General features: G+C 48.3%; 1 protein-coding gene across 6 annotated transcripts in view; it reads left to right on the top strand.

The window, feature by feature from the left end:
* The window catches only part of HPS5 (HPS5 biogenesis of lysosomal organelles complex 2 subunit 2), a 379,294-nt gene that overhangs the window by 188,076 nt on the left and 171,208 nt on the right, over window positions 1–20,010 (top strand). For 5 of the 6 annotated variants that reach the window (XR_003941938.1, XM_030201107.1, XM_030201103.1 and 2 more), the window contains exons 10-12: window positions 3,443–3,619; window positions 3,762–3,921; window positions 4,334–4,457. Coding sequence is in view for 5 of the 6 variants with exons in the window: in XM_030201107.1 (XP_030056967.1) it covers window positions 3,443–3,619; window positions 3,762–3,921; window positions 4,334–4,457 (461 nt within the window). In the remaining variant the exon portion in view is untranslated. The remainder of the gene's footprint in view (window positions 1–3,442; window positions 3,620–3,761; window positions 3,922–4,333; window positions 4,458–20,010) is intronic. The other variant, XM_030201106.1, reaches the window with a different exon arrangement.

Genomic DNA, 20,010 nt, shown 5'->3' with positions numbered 1-20,010 from the left:
GGTTTTGCTGTGTTGCAGAGTGTAGGTATTTATGTTGGGTCGGTGGGGTATGCCTTTTTGAATAGGTAGGTTTTTAGTGATTTCCTGAAGTTTAGGTGGTTGTAGGTTGTTTTCACAGCTTTTGGCAATATGTTCCACAACTGTGTGCTTATGTAGGAGAAGCTGGATGCGTAGGTTGCTTTGTATTTGAGTCCTTTAGAGTTTGGATAGTGGAGGTTTAGATATGTTCGAGATGATCTGGTTATGTTTCTGATTGGTAGGTCTATGAGATTTGTCATGTATCCTGGGACTTGGCCATAGATAATTTTGTGGACCAGAGTGCAGATTTTGAAGGTGATATGTTCTTTGATTGGAAGCCAGTGCAGTTTTTCTTGGAGGGGTTTGGCGCTATCTAATTGCGATTTACCAAATATCAGCCTGGCTGCTGTGTTTTGAGCGGTCTGGAGTTTCTTTGTGAGTTGTTCTTTGCATTCTGCATAGATTCCGTTGCAGTAGTCTGCATGGCTTAGTACCATTGATTGTACAAGGTTGCGAAATATTTCCCTTGGGAAGAAAGGCTTTACGCATTTAAGTTTCCACATTGAGTGAAACATTTTCTTTGTTGTGGAGTTCACTGGCTCTCGAATGTGAGGTTGCGGTTGATTGTAACGCCGAGTATTTTCAGATTGTCTGAGATAGGGAGGGTGTGGTTTGGGGTGATTAAGGTTGTGGGTTTGTACGTGTTGTGTTGAGATGAGAGGATGAGGCAGTGTGTTTTTTCAGTGTTCAGTTTCAGTTGAAAAGTTGGCCCATGAGTCCATGGTGTTCAAACAGAGTTTGATTTCATTGGTGATTTCTGTTAGATCATGTCTGCAGGTAATGTATATTGTGACATCGTCTGCGTAGATGAACGGGTTGAGGCCTTGCTTTGATAATGACTTGGCCAGTGGGATCATCATTATGTTGAAAAGTGTTCCTTTGAGCTTCTTATCTGGCGGGCAAAAACAATATTCTGGCTTGACAGACTGAGTTGTCTCTCAATACGGACATACCCGGCAAGATCTTCCGAGCGTGGGGCACCCCTTCTGTTGATCTTTTTGCCACTCAAATCAACCACGAAGTTCGTCGTTTCTGTTCCATGCTTCAGGCCCATGACAAACTACTGTTGGATGCCTTCCTCCTCAATTGGGGGATAGGTCTTCTGTATGTGTATCCTTCCATACCTCTAGTGGGGAAAACTGTCTTGAAACTCGAGCAAGACCGCAGAACCATACTGGCTGCAGCAGATCTAGTTCCCTCTTCTGGTGTTATCCTTCAGATAACCGTGGAGATTGGAGTGTTTTCTACATCCCAAACTCCAGTCTTTGGCTTTCACAGCTTGGATGTGTTGAGAGCCTAGAATTTGATTCCTTGGGCCTTTCAGAGGGTGTCTCCAGGGTCTTCTGGCTTCCAGGAAAGACTCCACTAAGAGGTGCTGTTCTTTCAAATGGAGGAAGTTTGCCGTCTGGTGTGAGAGCAAAGGTCCTAGATCCCCTTTCTTGCCCTACATAGACCTGCTTGAATACCTTCTACATCTATCCGAGTCTGGTCTAAATACCAACTCCATAAGGGTTCAGCTTAGTGCAATTATTGCTTATTGGTATGTAGAAAGGAAGTCCATCTCTAGACAGCCTCTGGTTGTTTGCTTCATGAGAGGTTTGCTTTTGTCAAAGCCCCTGGGATCTCAACATCATTTTCACGTCATAGCTCCTTTTGAATCACTGAATTCCTGCCATCTGAAGTACTTGACCAGAAAGGTCATTTTCTTGGTGGCTGTTCAGCTCGTAGAGTCGGTGAGCTTTCAGGCCTTAGTGGTGGATGCACCTTATACTAAGTTTCATCACAACAGAGTAGTCCTCCGCACTCACCCTAAGTTCTTGGTGAAAGTGGTGTGGAACCAGTTGATTGTCTTGCCAACATTCTTTCCCCAACCTCATGCATATCCTGGCAAAAGCAGCTTCCACACCTTGGTCATTGGCCAACTACTTGGAAGGGACCAGGCCTCATAGTCTGCCCAACTTTGTTTCTTTTGATCCCAACAGGGTGGGGGTCACCATCAGGATATGCACCATTTCTAATTGCCTGGCAGATTACATTTCCTTCACTTAATGCCCAGGCTGGGCTGGCCCTAGAGGGTCATGTCACGGCTCATAATGTCAGAATCTTGGCTGCTTCGGTAGCCCACTTGAGGTCTACCTCCATTGAAGAAATTTGCAAGGTTGCAATGTGGTCTTCAGTCCACACATTTGTATGACACTACTGCCTTGAGCAGGATACCCGATGCGACAGTCGGTTCAGGTAGACAGTGTTGCAAAATCTGTGTAGGGTCTAGAATCCAACTCCACCCTCCTAGGCCCGTTTTATTCTGTTCCAGGCTGCACTCTCATTCAGGTTGTATATAGTTTCAGGTTAATCTGTTATGTCCTCACTGTTGCAAGGCCCAATTGACCAATGTTTGTTGTTTTTTGTGAGCCTGGATGCCTTGGAAAAAGCGAAGGTACCTGTAGCAGGTGTTCTCAGAGGACAGCAGGCTTTATAGTCTCACAGTCCCTCCCACCTTCCCTTGGTTTTGTCTCCTTTGTTATTTTTATTTTATTTTTGCTGTAGTATTAATCTGAGGAGACCCCGTTCTCGCGGCAGGCTGAAGACGCGCATATGTGCTTTGGAGTCTCGTGCTTCACAAAGCTCTGCTTATACTCGTTATAAGTCCCAGACCAGGCGACATGGTTTGGCGTCACCCACTTGTGAGGATATAAAGCCTGCTGTCCTGGGAGAACACCTGCTACAGGTAAGTACCTTCGCTTTATACCCCTTAAATGGCTCTGAATATTGTCTCTCATAGCCTGGTGGATGCAGAGCAAGGTCCTTCAAGAAATAAATGTTTGCAAAGCCACAAGATGTTGCTGGGAGGAAGGTATAAGACAACTAAATGACATGTTTTTCAGAGAAATTGTTCATTGAGTTTAGGTTCCTTTCTCCGAGTTAAATTTATTTATTAGGATTTATTTACTGCCTTTTTGAAAGAATTCCAGGCATTGTAGAGTAAGAATAAATCAAACATAAGCAATAGACAATTACAGCAGTAAAAATAGTCTAATACAAAGTGTGGTATAGTATACGAACAATGTCAACACAATATGTAATAGAACATTTTAATAGACAGTGTAGGGTATAAGCAAAGATGGAACTTATAGATAGGTAAGAGGAATTAGAAAATAAATACGTTTACTTCTTTGACTATAGAATTTCCTAGATAATAGGCATCTGAAGGGAATGAGCAGGCTTTCCCATGATCTTTTCTCTTGCATGTACATTGCTTCTTTAAAAAGCATTTACATTTATTTATGATTATTTCATGCCACTGATTATACAGAAGGGCAATAATTGAAGCAAATACAACATTTTAGCTAGTCATTTGGCAAAGGTTTTACTGGATTTGCAGACCAGGAAAGTGCTGCCTTTGGAGCGTCTGGAGCATCTGAAATCTCAGCTGGACCTTTCAACCCAACAAGAGCTCATCAGCCAACTAGAGGAGGTGATTTCTAAGCTGGAGCCTCTGGATTCTGCATGCAGCAGCAGAAGAAGCAGCATCTCATCACATGTAAGTGTACCTGGAATTGCAGGGTGCCTCATTCATAGTCATGCTTCTGGATGCTATTCATTTACAGCTCTGATAAGAATCTGTTTTTCTTGTTGAGCATAACTGGAGACTCTTTTGAGAGAGAATGCTGTATTCCTTGCAGGAAAGTTTTAGTGTCTTAGACAGTGGCATCTACCGGGTGATTAGTCGGAGAGGAAGCCAGTCAGATGAGGAATCTTGTTCTATACACAGCCAAACTTTGTCAGATGATGAGCGGCTTAAAGAAGTCACTTTGCAGCAGGAGGAAGAGCAGACAGAACTTGGTAAGGAACGCGGAAAAATTTTTCCAGTGGTATTAGACACACATTTCCTGTATATCAGCGATTTAGTTTTTTTTAAGGGTATAATTTTATAAGCAACTTCAGCATGTACAACAGTGCTTCTTCACATGGTCAAGTAGGCGCTTATAAAATTGACCTAGCACATACACACATGAAAGCATAACAGGCTCAGTTTTTATGAAATGCTCTCGGTATAGAGAGTGGTTGAAGTGGGGCAGGATCAGCCTGTGATGGAATGTGTAGGAAGTTATCAGTTACCCTTATCACTCAGTCATCTTAAGTCCTGCATTAAAGATGACTAGGGATTCGGTGAGATTTGTTAGTGTCTTCATGCATTTAGATTATTTTTGTGTGTGCGCATGTTCACGATTTTAATTTTGTTTCCATTCATCAGACAATGTATCTCATGCCTCAGTGATGGTCGACACAGACTGGAATGAGCTTCTGCTCCCATTCACTATCCCATTGCCATTCCGTTCCACCTCTCCTCTTGTCTCTCTGCAGGCCATGAAGGACAGGTAAACCATACATAGGCTGCACAGTTCTGGCTTGTCCATCTGTTACATATATCATATCATGTCTTGTCATTTTGTTGATATGCCAACTGTTCAGAGCTTTGCTCGTCCCCACGTAGAGGCTTCATCCTAAGTTCAGGTACCAGAGATACTTAGGTTTTTTCTTTCTCTTATATGTTTCTATGTTCTATGTATGCTGAACCATCCACACTAGAGGTGATTGCATGTATATTCAGGAAGTACTACAATTTCTCCGAGGACAAGCAGGCTGCTTGTTCTCACTGATGGGTGACGTCCACGGCAGCCCCTCCAATCGGAAACTTCACTAGCAAAGGCCTTTGCTAGTCCTCGCGTGCCCATGCGCACCGCGCATGCGCAGCCGTCTTCCCGCCCGAACCGGCTCGTGTTCGTCAGTCTTCTTTTGTCCGCGCTCGGGACGGTCGTGTTTTACGCCGTTCGCGCCCCTTAAGTTGACCCTCGCGTGTCTTTTGGATTTTCGCTATCAAAAAAAAAAAGGGAATTGGAGAAGGACCTTTTCGGTCTTTTTTTCCCTTCCCGTATTTCCAGTTTTTGCCCCGTTAAGTTTTCTTTCGTTTTTGGGGTAGGCCCTTTTGAGGCCTCGGTTCGAGTTTTTTCTCACCCTCTTTTTGGTGCCCTTACCGCAATTACGAGTTTTGATTTCGCCGGCGTGATTTTTCCGCCCATGTCATCGAAGTCTCCCAGCGGCTTCAAGAAGTGCACCTAGTGCGCCCGGGTAATCTCGCTCACTGATAGGCACGCGTCGTGTCTTCAGTGTCTGGGGGCTGGGCACCGCCCGCAGGCCTGTAGTCTTTGCGCCCTTTTACAGAAAAGGACTCAGGTAGTGAGATTGGCCCAGTGGAACGTGTTGTTCTCGGGCTCTTCGTCGGCAACAGCACCGGGGGTATCGAGTGCATCGACGTCGACAGCATCAAGACCTCCGACCTCGGCATCGGCGGTATCGGCTGCATTGAGGCATCGACCCTCTGCATCGTCGGTACCGAGACATCGGAAGGCTGCGTCGGTGGTACCGGGACCTCCACTAGTGCTGATGTCGTCGGACGGTGGTGCTTCGACCGGAGTGCAGGTGAGGGCTGTCCATTCCCCTGCTGGTGGCGGTGAGCCTTCGGGTGGGTCTCCCCCTACCCTGAGGGCTCCTGCGGTATAGCCCCCCCGAGACCGACCTTCTTCGGCCTCGGCCCCGAGAAAAGCAACGGTTGGATTCTACGTCCTCCTCGTTGGTACCGGGAAGTTCCGGTGACATGCTTCGTTTGAAAAAGTCAAAGAAGCATCGACACCGGTCTCCTTCCCGCATCGGTACCGAGAGCTCTGGGTCGCCGAGGGAGTCGGCACCCAGTAGACATCGGCACCGGGAGGACCGCTCACCCTCTGTTCAGGAGGTGTCGATGCGCTCCGCCTTGGACAGCCCGGAACAGCCTCCGCACCCGGAACAGACTCTGACTTCGACACCTGCATCGGCTTCCATGTCTTTCTCCACAGCCGCCCTGCACGAGAGTCTCCGGGCCGTCCTTCCAGAGATCCTGGGAGAGCTGTTGTGCCCTTCCCCTCCGGTACCGGGGGTGCTTGCGCCACCGGTACCGTCGAGTGAGGCGCCGGCTGGCCCCTTGCCCGGGGTGAGGTCTCCAGCATCGGTGCCGCTTGCGGTACCGCGGTCGACTCCCAGGAAGGCTCCCCGACGACGTCGGCGGAGGGAGCTTCGCCGGTACTGGCGTGGGAGTCTACCTCTCGACGCTCACACAGTGGCCGTGTTTCCACGGAGTCGAGCCGGGCACGGCTTCAGACACAGGTTCATGAACTTGTGTCTGATACTGATGGTGAGGCCTCGTGGGAGGAGGAGGAGGACATCAGATATTTCTCTGACGAGGAGTCTGATGGCCTTCCTTCTGATCCCACTCCCTCCCCTGAAAGGCAGCTTTCTCCTCCCGAGAGTCTGTCTTTTGCGGCCTTTGTCCGGGAGATGACTTCGGCCATCCCCTTCCTGGTGGTTGTGGAGGACGAGCCCAGGGCTGAAATGTTTGAGCTCCTGGACTATCCTTCTCCACCTAAGGAAGCGTCCACAGTACCCATGCATCATGTCCTAAAAAGGACATTGCTGGCGAACTGGACCAAGCCTCTAAGTAATCCCCACATTCCCAAGAAGATCGAGTCCCAGTACCGGATCCATGGGGACCCAGAGCTGATGCGCACTAAGTTGCCTCACGACTCTGGAGTTGTGGATTTGGCCCTAAAGAAGGCTAAGAGTTCTAGGGAGCATGCTTCGGCGCCCCCGGGCAAGGACTCTAGAACCTTAGACTCCTTTGGGAGGAAGGCCTACCATTCTTCTATGCTCGTGGCCAAAATCCAGTCTTACCAGCTCTACATGAGCATATATATGCGGAACAATGTGCGGCAGTTGGCGGGCTTGGTGGACAAGCTCCCTCCTGAGCAAGCCAAGCCATTTCAGGAGGTGGTCAGGCAGTTGAAGGCGTGCAGAAAATTCCTGGCCAGAGGGGTGTATGACAGCTTTGATGTTGCGTCCAGGGCCGCTGCTCAAGGTGTGGTGATGCGCAGACTCTCATGGCTGCTTCCTCCGACCTGGAGAATAGGATCCAGCAGCGGATTGCGGACTCGCCTTGCCAAGCGGACAATATTTTTGGAGAGAAGGTCGAACAGGTGGTAGAGCAGCTCCACCAGCGGGATACCGCTTTCGACAAGTTCTCCCGCCGGCAGCCTTCAGCATCTACCTCCACAGGTAGACGTTTTTATGGGGGAAGGAAGACTGTTCCCTACTCTTCTGGTAAGCATAGGTACAATCCTCCTTCCCGACAGCCTGCGGCCCAGGCTAAGCCCCAGCGCGCTCGCTCTCGTCAGCAGCGTGCGCCTCAGCAAGGCCCCTCGGCTCCCCAGCAAAAGCAAGGGACGAGCTTTTGACTGGCTCCAGCAGAGCATAGCCGACATCAATGTGTCAGTGCCGGGCGATCTGCCGGTCGGGGGGAGGTTGAAAGTTTTTCACCAAAGGTTGCCTCTCATAACCTCCGACCAGTGGGTTCTCCAAATAGTCCGGCAAGGATACACCCTCAATTTGGCCTCGAAACCTCCAAATTGCCCACCGGGAGCTCAATCCTACAGCTTCCAGCACAAGCAGGTACTTGCAGAGGAACTCTCCGCCCTTCTCAGCACCAATGCAGTCGAGCCCGTGCCATCCGGGCAAGAAGGGCTGGGATTCTATTCCAGGTACTTACTTGTGGAAAAGAAAACAGGGGGGATGCGTCCCATCCTAGACTTAAGGGCCCTGAACAAATATCTGGTCAAGGAAAAGTTCAGGATGCTTTCCCTGGGCACCCTTCTCCCCATGATTCAGGAAAACGACTGGCTATGCTCTCTGGACTTGAAGGACGCCTACACGCACATCCCGATACTGCCAGCTCACAGACAGTATCTGCGATTTCAGCTGGGCACACGTCACTTCCAGTACTGTGTGCTACCCTTTGAGCTCGCCTCTGCGAGTGTTCATGAAGTGCTTGGCTGTAGTAGCAGCGGCGCTTCGCAGGCTGGGAGTGCACGTGTTCCCCTATCTCGACGATTGGCTGGTGAAGAACACATCCGAGGCAGGAGCTCTACAGTCCATGCAGATGACTATTCGCCTCCTGGAGCTACTGGGGTTTGTGATAAATTATCCAAAGTCCCATCTTCTCCCAGTACAGAGACTCGAATTCATAGGAGCTCTGCTGGATTCTCGGACGGCTCGTGCCTATCTCCCAGAGGCGAGGGCCAACAACTTGTTGTTCCTCGTCTCGCGGGTGCGAGCGTCCCAGCAGATCACAGCTCGGCAGATGTTGAGATTGCTGGGCCACATGGCCTCCACAGTTCATGTGACTCCCATGGCCCGCCTTCACATGCGATCTGCTCAATGGACCCTAGCTTCCCAGTGGTTTCAGGCTGCTGGGGATCTAGAAGACGTGATCCACCTGTCCACGAGTTTTCTCAAATCCCTGTATTGGTGGACGATTTGGTCCAATTGACCCTGGGACGTCCTTTCCAAATTCCTCAGCCACAAAAAGTGCTGACTACGGATGCGTCTCTCCTGGGGTGGGGAGCTCATGTCGATGGGCTTCACACCCAAGGAAGCTGGTCCCTCCAGGAACGCGATCTGCAGATCAATCTCCTGGAGTTACGAGCGGTCTGGAACGCTCTGAAGGCTTTCAGAGATCGGTTGTCCCACCAAATTATCCAAATTCAGACAGACAACCAGGTTGCCATGTATTACATCAACAAGCAGGGGGGCACCGGATCTCACCCCCTGTGTCAGGAAGCCGTCAGCTTGTGGCTTTGGGCTTGCCGTCAGGGCATGGTGCTCCAAGCCACATACCTGGCAGGTGTAAACAACAGTCTGGCCGACAGGTTGAGCAGGATTATGCAACCTCACGAGTGGTCGCTCAACTCCCGAGTAGTGCGCCAGATCTTCCAGGTGTGGGGCACCCCCTTGGTCTATCTCTTTGCATCTCGAGCCAACCACAAGGTCCCTCAGTTCTGTTCCAGGCTTCAGGCCAACGGCAGACTGGCACCGGATGCCTTCCTCCTGGACTGGGGGGAGGGTCTCCTGTATGCTTATCCTCCCATACCTCTGGTCGGGAAGACTTTGTTGAAACTCAAGCAAGACCGAGGCACCATGATCCTGATTGCTCCCTTTTGGCCGCGTCAAATCTGGTTCCCTCTTCTTCTGGAGTTATCCTCCGAAGAACCGTGGAGATTGGAGTGTTTTCCGACCCTCATCACACAGGACGAGGGGGCGCTTCTGCATCCCAACCTCCAGTCTCTGGCTCTCACGGCCCTGGATGTGAGAGCGTAGACTTTGCCTCTTTGGGTCTGTCAGAGGGTGTCTCCCGCATCTTGCTTGCTTCCAGGAAAGATTCCACTAAGCGGAGTTACTTCTTTCTATGGAGGAGGTTTGCCGTCTGGTGTGACAGCAAGGCCCTAGATCCTCGTTCTTGTCCTACACAGACCCTGCTTGAATACCTTCTGCACTTGTCTGAGTTTGGTCTCAAGACCAACTCTGTAAGGGTTCACCTTAGTGCAATCAGTGCATACCATTACCGTGTGGAAGGTAAACCGATCTCAGGACAGCCTTTAGTTGTTCGCTTCATGAGAGGTTTGCTTTTGTCAAAGCCCCCCGTCAAACCTCCTACAGTGTCATGGGATCTCAATGTCGTTCTCACCCAGCTGATGAAACCTCCTTTTGAGCCACTGAATTCCTGCCATCTGAAGTACTTGACCTGGAAGGTCATTTTCATGGTGGCAGTTACTTCAGCTCGTAGAATCAGTGAGCTTCAGGCCCTGGTAGCCCAGGCCCCTTACATCAAATTTCATCATAACAGAGTAGTCCTCCGCACTCACCCTAAGTTCTTGCCAAAGGTTGTGTCAGAGTTCCATGTGAACTCAATTGTCTTGCCAACATTCTTTCCCCGTCCTCATTCCTGCCCTGCTGAATGTCAGCTGCACACATTGGACTGCAAGAGAGCATTGGCCTTCTATCTGGAGCGGACACAGCCCAACAGACAGTCCACCCAATTGTTTGTTTCTTTTGATCCCAACAGGAGGGGAGTGGTTGTGGGGAAACGCACCATATCCAATTGGCTAGCAGATTGCATTTCCTTCACTTACGCCCAGGCTGGGCTGGCTCTTGAGGGTCATGTCACGGCTCATAATGTTAGAGCCATGGCAGCGTTGGTGGCCCACTTGAAGTCAGCCAGTATTGAAGAGATTTGCAAAGCTGCAACGTGGTCATCTGTCCACACATTCACATCTCATTACTGCCTGCAGCAGGATACCCGACGCGACAGTCGGTTCGGGCAGTCAGTGCTTCAGAATCTGTTCGGGGTTTAGAATCCAACTCCACCCCACTAGGCCCATGTTTATTCTGTTCCAGGCTACACTCTCAGTTAGTTGGAAAATTGTTAGGTCAATCTTAGTTATGTCCTCGCCATTGCGAGGCCCAATTGACCATGTTTGTTGTTTTGAGTGAGCCTGGGGGCTAGGGATACCCCATCAGTGAGAACAAGCAGCCTGCTTGTCCTCGGAGAAAGCGAATGCTACATACCTGTAGAAGGTATTCTCCGAGGACAGCAGGCTGATTGTTCTCACAAACCCGCCCGCCTCCCCTTTGGAGTTGTGTCTTCCCTGGTCTTTGTCTTGCTACATATGGGACTGACGAACACGAGCCGGTTCAGGCGGGAAGACGGCCGCGCATGCGCGGTGCACATGGGCGCGTGAGGACTAGCAAAGGCCTTTGCTAGTGAAGTTTCCGATTGGAGGGGCTGCCGTGGACGTCACCCATCAGTGAGAACAATCAGCCTGCTGTCCTCGGAGAATACCTTCTACAGGTATGTAGCATTCGCTTTATAAAGAGCACTGAGGTCCTCTTTGGAGAAAATCATGTTTTATAAATAATTTAACTTCATTTTAAATACTTTAGAACAGATTAATAAATCAAAGTAACCAGTATCTTTTGTGAGCATTTTTAATATATGAATATCATGCAATAAAGGACCATTCCCATTGTATAACTGCCCACTATTCCAGAACCTGTAGAATAGTTGTGTCCCTCAATCAGCAGGTGGAGATAGAAAATACTGAGCTGCTGGACTGGATGCCAAGAGAGATGCCCCAGCTCAGTTCTCTTATCTCCAGCAGGTGGATGGACACACTTTTCAGCCTCTAGTTCTGAGTGATTTTGTTCCCTGTTTCCTGTGTAGCTTTCTTTTTCCATCACAACAGCCTTTATGTTTCAATATTTTTTATTGATGACAAAGCAAGTAAACAGTCAACAAACATTAAATACAAAAAGCAATTATCATGCTGTTTAACCAAACTAGGTAGAACTGTGCTAATAATAGTCATCACTTTTCCCCCCTTTCTGTCCTCCCCTTCATCCCACACCTGTATCCCTCCCCCCCCACCCTTCCCTAACCATATCCTGCACCTTACATGATTCATCCACGGTAAGTCCAGAAGAGGACAATTTTAAATTATACCGCTATAATCCCTTAAACTTTACTAAGCCGGTCAGTGTACATTCAAATCATCCAGCCTGATACTTTATGTTGGTATGCAGGACCCCCCTTTATCCAATGTCTCTATTCTTCCCCACCTCGCTAACTCCACCTTCCGCTTTATATAGTGTGTCCCTACCGGGGTGTGTGAGAGAGGTGATATACTAGTGCTGATATTCTTCCTTCTCATCCCCTCAATGCCAGTAATCAGGAGTGCATAGGAAGGCTAATAATTTAACAGATAGCTCCTTCCTCTAGGAGGGAGAGTGGCCCACAGTGGCTCCCATTGTGCCCTGAACTGTTTGCCTGGTACACTATCCATATCCATGATTCCACATCTGTCCACTCACATTTGCTTAATGAGTTGGGTTCGCCACACCTGTAAAGGTGGCTCTTCTCTGTTTCTCCAGAATTGTAAAATTGAGTTAATACCATACTACACTCCCATTCTTAAAACTGCTTTAAATCCCTCTGGGGGTTCTGTCGTGAATTGAAAATTGTTAAATAGGATTAGGGGATTCCTACAGAAAGTACAGTGCCAAATCCGGTCTATCTCACATCTCACCCTTTGCCAAAACCTTTCTACATATTTACAGCTCCAGAACATATGTCCCAGCGAGGCCATTTTGTGATTGCATTTTGGACAATCCCCGAATCCTGCAAACCCAGCTCTAAATGCTCTACTCGGGGATATATGAGTTCTCAATATCCACCTGTATAACCTCTCTCTCTGCGGTATCGATAACCTCTGTCTGTACAAGGACTGCATGAATGTTCTGCATACCTCAGGAGAAATCTCACAATCTAGATCCCTCGACCACTTCTGAGCCAGCCCAATGTAATCCAACTCTGCAGTAAAATCTTTAAGCTGTTGATGGTGAAATTTCAGTGGGACAGAAAGTTGGGCTCTTAAGGTGAAATCCTTGGAGAGGACCTCCACCACATCCTCTGTAAGATCTGTCCATTCTAAAGAGGTGACATAGTGCTTTAATTGATAATAAGCAAAGTGGTTGTCCCCCGAAATCTTGTATTTTTGTTGAAGCTCTGGATAAGAATATATTTTCCCTTCATCTGTCACAATGTGCGCTAGGTATACCATCCCTTGTTTTGCCCACTTGCTAAAGATACTACCTCCTTGTCCTTGCGGGAAAGCCAGGTTGTTACATATCGACAACCAGGGGGACACCCGAGCCGAAAAATGGTGTCTCCTACATATCCATCTCCAGGTTTCCCTGAGGGCTCGCAATAATGGATGTATCTTAAATGCATCCTTGGGTAGGGCACCCCCGGAGTGGAGTAAGGAACTGAAGTGCGTTCCGGGGAACCGGGAAGTCTCCACAGATGTCAAGGAGAAGTCCGAGGTCCCCGATACCAATCATTAATGTGTCTCATGGAGCAGGCGACCGTCATGAACTTAATATTCAGGAGACCCATCCCTCCTACTTCTCTCGGTGTTGTGATTTGTTCATATGTTAATCTAGGTTTTTTCCCTTGCCATAAGTATCCTTGTATTAATTTGATGAGTTTTTTTTCATTCCTGGACTTTAAAAAGAGGGGTAATTGCTGAAATATATATAGCCACTTAGGGGCAATCATCATGTTAAAAAGCGCAATTCAACCCCAAATAGTGAGTGGCAGCTCCAACCACATGGACAGTTTACACTTAGTCATATCCAGGAGAGGATCAACGTTATCTCTATACAATGAGGCGTTACTACAAGGAATAATCACCCCCAAATATTTCAATTTAGAATCTACCCATTTAATGGGGAACTCCCCCTGCCAATTTGCTCTAACAGTTCTATCTAATGGCATTGCTCCCGACTTGTCATAATTCAGAGTGAACCCTGACAATTTACCGTATTCTTGAATTACTTTCAATGCTGTCTAGCGATCACTGTGGGTCCGTGAGCACCAGCAGAATATCATCCGCATATGCTAAAACTCGCGCCTCCTGATCACCCATACGCAGTCCGTTAATCCCCGGGTCCAGCATCAGAAGCCGAAGTAGTGGTTCCAATGATAAGTCGAACAGTAGTGGAGAAAGGGAGCAGCCCTGTCTCGTCCCTCTACCTATCAAGTAGCTGGACGAGGTGGCACCGTTAACTGTTACCTGCGCTTTCATATCTGTGTAGAGGGCCTGAATGGCCTGTAGAATCCCCCCGGCTGTCCCATCCACTCTAGCATCTCGAACAGGAAGTCACAGCTAACCCTGTCGAATGCTTTAGCAGCATCTAAACTAACTACTATCCCTGGGGTTCCTTGACACCTGCATTGTGCCATAACTAATAGAGTTCTCCTGACATGTAGCACCGACTGTCTCCCTGGGACAAATCCCACCTGCGTTGGTCCAACGACATTTGGAAGGCACTTCTTTAGGCGCTCGGCCAGGATCTTTGCTAGTAATTTAATATCCACGTTTATTAGTGAGATAGGTCTATAGGACTCTGGCTCCTCCACTGCCTTCCCAGGCTTTAATAACAAAGATACGCATGTGGTATTCTCGTGAACCGGGAACTTCCCATCCCTAATAACTGCCTGATGATAATCAAATAGGGGGCCAATCAGGGAGTGTTGCATGATTTTATAGAACTCTCCTGAGTATCCGTCTACCCCGGGAGCAGAAAAGGACTTGAGCCCCTTGATCGCGGCTTGCAACTCTTTTGGCTGTAATGGGGAATCTAGCAGAGCAATCTCCTCCTCCCCAAATTTTTGCATTTGGGCCCGCTGTAAAAGCTCTTTTATCTCTTTTCCCCCTCCAGTTTGTTCCTTTGTATATAGTTTTGTAAAATGCTCTTGCAGGGTCTTCAGTATCTCATCTGGTTTATTGGTTATCTTCCCATTACTGTCTCTAATCGCTGGAATTGTCCGGTTACCTCCCCTCCTCTTTACTATTCTAGCTAGCAAGCCCCCTGCCCTGTTACCAAATCTGTGAAACTTATACTTTTGAAAGGTCTGATTTCTAAGTATACGCTCATGTAATAGTGAGTTAGTGGCCGCCTGCACAGCTAGATAATTGTCTTTGTTCGCTTCTGTTGGGCGTGCTAGATATCTTCGTCTTGCTTTCATCAATTGCCTATTCAGACTGACAAGTAACTTTCTTTCGTCTTGCAGCTATATATGCAATCAGATCTCCCCGCAGTACTGCCTTTCCCGTACACCAGAACAACTGGGGTTAGATTGGTGGTCTTTGTTAAAGTGTGTATACTCCTCCCACCGTGTTATCAAAAATTTCTGAAATGATTCGTCTTTAGCTAAATAGCTCGGGAATCTCCAACGTCTAGTCGTCTGAAAGCTGCAATGGGCATCCAGTTTAAACCAGACAGGGCTATGGTCGGAAATCAATACCTCTTCCATTTTGGAGTCTTGGACATACTGAAACAAACCCTCAGGTATGAATATGTAATCTAGCCTTCCCCATGTACCGTGTGCTCTCGATCCATGTGTGTACTCCCTAGCCTCCGGGTGCAGATTCCTCCAGACATCTACCACAGAGAGAGAGTTTCTGAATTCTTTCAATATGTTGCCTTCCTTTTGACCCATATGTGGATGACCTCTAGCTCTGGTACAATCCAGTCTGGGATCCATCAAGCTGTTCATGTCTCCCACTACAATCAAATCTCTGCCCTGATATGGAATCATCTGTCTCTAAATTTGGGGAAGAAGGACCTTTCTGGTGGTGTAGGGGCGTATATATTTAATATATAAATTTCCCTCCCTTGTAACCATAGTTTGACCAGGAGATACCGCCCATCGGGGTCCTGTAAAACCTGTACTACTGAGTAGGCTAGACGTTTATGAAAGCATATCGCTACTCCTCTTTTTCGCCCCTCTGATGAGGCTTATAACACCTGCCCAACCCAACCTTGTTGGAGTTTTTCATGTTCCATATCTGACAATTTAGTTTCCTGCATACACACAATATCAGCATTTAAATATTTTAAGTGCTTCAGAATCTTTTTTCTTTTAATCGGGGAGGTGATACCCCCCACGTTCCATGTTATTATTTTACAATGTAGTACCGGCATTAGTATTATACTGACTCAGAATTGCTTCTCTTCGTGTGCCGCTGGGTCCCAGCCCTTCCCCAGCCACGGTCATTAAGCGATTACTCATTGCAACGCTGTTCCCTGAACTTATGAAGTGGAGTTTATGAAAATTCTTCATCGTACCCCTTCCGAACACGTCAACTTTTTGGTGCAGGAATCCCTCCCTTCCTACTTGTTACTATGTGATTTCTGTTCATTCCCCCTTCCCTTGTGTCCCATTACCTTACCCTCCCCTCCTTCCCCCCCTCCCAGTCCCAAAATATTCCTCATCCCTATTGACTTCTATCACCTACTGAAGCCCCTGACGTAACCGTACCCAGCTTTGTTCAAATTTCTATTCCTCTTCTCGCCCCCCCCCTTCGCTATCAATTGTGTTCAGGATTGAATCAGGCCCTTAAATCACATTCATATCCAAAAAAAAAAAACAAAAACAAAACATCCTAATATTCATACTCAATAATTCTTAAGCAGTACAACTGTAACCCCGAACCATAACAGTAAACCATATGTATGATTACAACATTATTTGCCTTTACCAGGCCCAAAGCCTCTTCTCAAAGAGATTGACTGCATCGGCTCCTACACCTCACGGCCAAAGCAAAGGTCATGTGTCCGGTTCTTTCAATTCTGCATCCATAAACTGCTGAGCAACTTGGGCCGTCTGAAAAGAGTGCCATTGGTTGCCATGTTGGATCTTCAAAATTGTTGGATAGATTAGCATAAATCTAGTGTTTTTATTTACCAGTGCTGAACAGATTTGGCAGGAGTACAAGAATCGCTGTCTCTATTCTTGTACTCCTGCCGAATAGTCTTGAAAGATTTTTATCGGGGACCCTTAGTTTGTAAGGGAATCTCGTTTGAGCCTGAAACCCCGCATGATTTCTTCTTTGTGTAAGTAATTAAGCACTTTAATAATGACTGTTCTGGGGCGTTGTGTACCCTGTTGGGCTCTTTCTATGCACAACTCTCCATAACTATCAGAGAGGGCGAGTTCCTTTTTCAGCCACTGCTCCAGAATATTGCCCAGCGACTTCTCCGGTATTTTTTCTGGAAGGCCAACAAGTCTCAGATTGCACCGGCGCGCACGGTTTTCCATATCATCTATTTTGTCCTGCTGCACCTTGAGCTGCGCCCTCAGACTCGAGATCTCTTGGTTGTGATGTGATCCAGAATCTTCCACTGTGTGAAATCCGAGTTTCGGCTTCGCTCATTCTCTTCTCTGTGTTTGCCACTGAAGCCTCCAGGTTTTTTAGGTGCCTAGCCAGTAAATCAAATCTCGGGCTTAGGGCCGCACTCACCGCAGCTGTAATCTGTGCCAGTTGTTCTGTAAATTCTCCTGTATGTGCATTTCAGGTCTGCCATTTTGTGGCTGGGTTTGGGCGGAGATATTTTCTCTTTATCAAATTTTGTTCCTCTGCGTGTGGTTCCAGAGGGCATATGTTTCAAATATTGCTCCATGCACAAGTTATTGAGGGCAACAGCTTCTTTTTACCCTCTCTGCAAGTACAACAGTGAGCACGGATCAGATTAGCTGCAAAGGTGGTAGCCAGCATAAAGGGCGCTGTTCAGTTGCAGTCCGAGGGTCCCTGTATTAGTGAACTGGGTTCAAGCAGTTTTGTGGTTTGGTGTGAGTAGTCCTGCCTTTCCGATTGGAGTATTGGGGGGGGGGGGGGGGAACTTCTGCAGCCTGCCAAACGTTCTCAGCCTGCTCTTGTTTCCTCTGCAAAGGGCGTTTATGGGGAGCTATCCTCCTTGGGTCACCATCAGTGATTACAACGTTGTAGCCAAACGGGGGGGGGGGGGGGGGGATCTGCCTCTTCTCACCTCAGGGCTCCATTCTGTGCTCTGAACTTATCTTCCCCGGCCCTGGGAGTTCCACAGGCATCAGATCTATCTGGCCCAGCGTGCTTCTCTCGTCCCCCCCTTCACTTCGGTGCCAGAACGTACTGGTAGCTCTCTGGGTCCAGCTCGCCTTCCCGCGATGTTGTTCACCCCCTCAGCCTGATGTCAGCGTTTGTTTCGCTGCCCACCTTAGGCTGCCATCTTATGCCTGGCCAGCAGCATTAGCGTTCGTGGACCTCTCGTTGTTCCCGCCAGCTGCAGAGCGCGTCTGCGCTTACTCTTTTTGTTGTCACTTCGGTCGGCTGCCGGTGAAGGTCCACTTGAGCGGGTTTGGTGCTGTCAAAGTCGGGGCTTCATTTGTGGCGCTCACAGCATCACCGCCATCTTGCTGCCCGGCTCCACTGGAAGTCCTCACAACAACCTTTAAAAAGAAAAGAAAGGAGAAGTAAAGAGGTTTACTGGAGAGCATGGGACAGAGTATCGGTCCTGATTCTCTCATTTGGGGTAAGACTTTTAGAGACTCTGAGCTTGTGAGGAGCAGCCAGCAGTGGTAAGCCTGACTAAAGTTTGACTCTGAACAGCTTGGGGGAGGTGGGGTGGGGCTGATAAGTTCTACTTAGTGCAGGGGGAGGGATCCTGACTGACCACTTCAGACCATGTGGTGTGGTACTTGTGACAGGATGAGTGGCGACTCTGCAGATGCAGTTAAGCAGTGTTCCTGCTGTGTGACCCGCTGGCCAGCATTAGGAGTGGGCACCACTTTGTTGGAACCAACTTGTTTGATCACATGTGGAGCACAGCTGCCGTTTTGCATCCTCAGGGCCCGACAGAACGTTCGTCTTCATCGGGATCTTTTGTTTTCTCTGTTTGCTCTTACACCAGGCCTATTGACTGAAATGGGGACAGTCAGAGTTGCTGCAAGGCGCTTCAGTTTCTCACCCCACTGCCCCTCCAGCTCCTAAGAGATCTCGTTTAGACCTCCAGGAGTGGACAGATGAGGCTTTCTGCTTTTCCATCCTTATCTGATGCATTCTGACATTCAGTACTTGATTGCAGCAGAACTGGTCTCACTGGATGGGCTGAGAGTGGAAAGAGCCACGGTTCACCTCTCTCCTCAGGAACCAATGTGAAAAGAGCAATTATAGCTTTTCCAAGGTGGACTCCCTTGTTATGGCGGTGACTAAGACCATTTTGCCGGTGGAAGGGGGGCATTGCTCTAAAAGACCTACAGGAGGGAGGAATCCAAGATGAAGGAGTGAGAGGTCGCATTCCGAGACCCTCCCAGACCCGACACCTGTAGAGTTGCTGATTGGAGGGGTAGCCTACCGAGATGGAGCACTGAAGCGGCGGGTGATCGCTGGCTGGACTGTCAGAGGCAGGGGAGCAGCGGCGGAGCTCGGTCGGGCTCGGAGGAGCAGGCGAGCAATTGATCCTGTTGCGGCACATGGTGGTAACTTTAAGCCGGGCAGTCTGGAGGTGTGGTGCCGCTGAATTGGCTGTACAGTGAAGCGTCTCCCGCGAGGCTTGAGTAGCGGCTCGGAGAGCAGTGAGGACATGGTTGGTGGAGACAATTGGACCCAGACACGACAGTGGGGAGCGGCAAGCGGAGTTTTCTGAGGGCAGCAGCGGTGCGGTGAGACATTGGTGCGGTGAGTGGGCCTGGTGGGGCTGATGTTTCTATGTGGGGCTGAGGAGGTGGCCTGAACAGGATAGCAGGGCAGAGAGAAGAGGAGCAGCATTGTCCCAGCGGGGAGATCAGATGGTGATACAGATGGGAGCAGAGTAGTAATTCTGAGGAACTTTGGCTCTGGAGTAGGGTTGGACTGTATATGGTAGCTGCATGAGACTGGCTTGCTATAGGAAATAAGATCACACTCTATATTGAAGTGGGGCAGTAGAGGACTGAGAGATCGGAGCACTCACTCATAACAGAAGAACGCAGAAAAGGCCGGACTGTTATAGTGGGCTAAGGAATGCCACCGAAGAAGGTCCTGGAGCGATTCCGGTTCTCGACGGAGCAAGGTAAAAAAAAAAACCCTGGTGGAATCGGCGGGGGCAGAGTGTAGTAGAGTAAAGATGGCAGTGAGTCCGGCGGGAGCTAGAGAGGAGCATGTTGCGGACGCTCGGAGCTGGGTGAAAGTGTAAAAATGGAGATGGTGGCTTGGTTTAAATCAGAATATTCATATCAATATCAAGGACCCGACACGGTCCTTGTTTCGGCGCCAAAGCACCTGCCTCAGGGGTCACAATCAACTTTCTACAAAAAAAACAGGACAAATTAAAAACATAATATTAAGAGATTTCAAATAAAATATATCCGCCTTAATAAAATATGTAGCCAAACATATACTGACATTCATAATAGTATTGCACATTTGTAAATGTATAATGCTAAATTATGTAAAAAAATGTTAATACATTATAATTATGTGAGCAGATATTGTGGACAGAGGAACACCAAACAATGAAAAGTGATAACTGTCAAATAAATGACTGATAAATGAAAGGCATCGGTCAGGCTGATGAAACATCAACATATGTACATATATATTTATCCTGATCTAATAGTAAAAAATACATTCATACAACTTGAACAAG

This window comes from Microcaecilia unicolor, chromosome 4, assembly GCF_901765095.1.
Source record: "Microcaecilia unicolor chromosome 4, aMicUni1.1, whole genome shotgun sequence".
Taxonomy (NCBI): domain Eukaryota; kingdom Metazoa; phylum Chordata; class Amphibia; order Gymnophiona; family Siphonopidae; genus Microcaecilia; species Microcaecilia unicolor.
The sequence above is the reverse complement of the archived record's forward strand: the minus strand, read 5'-3'. Positions and strand labels throughout refer to the sequence as shown.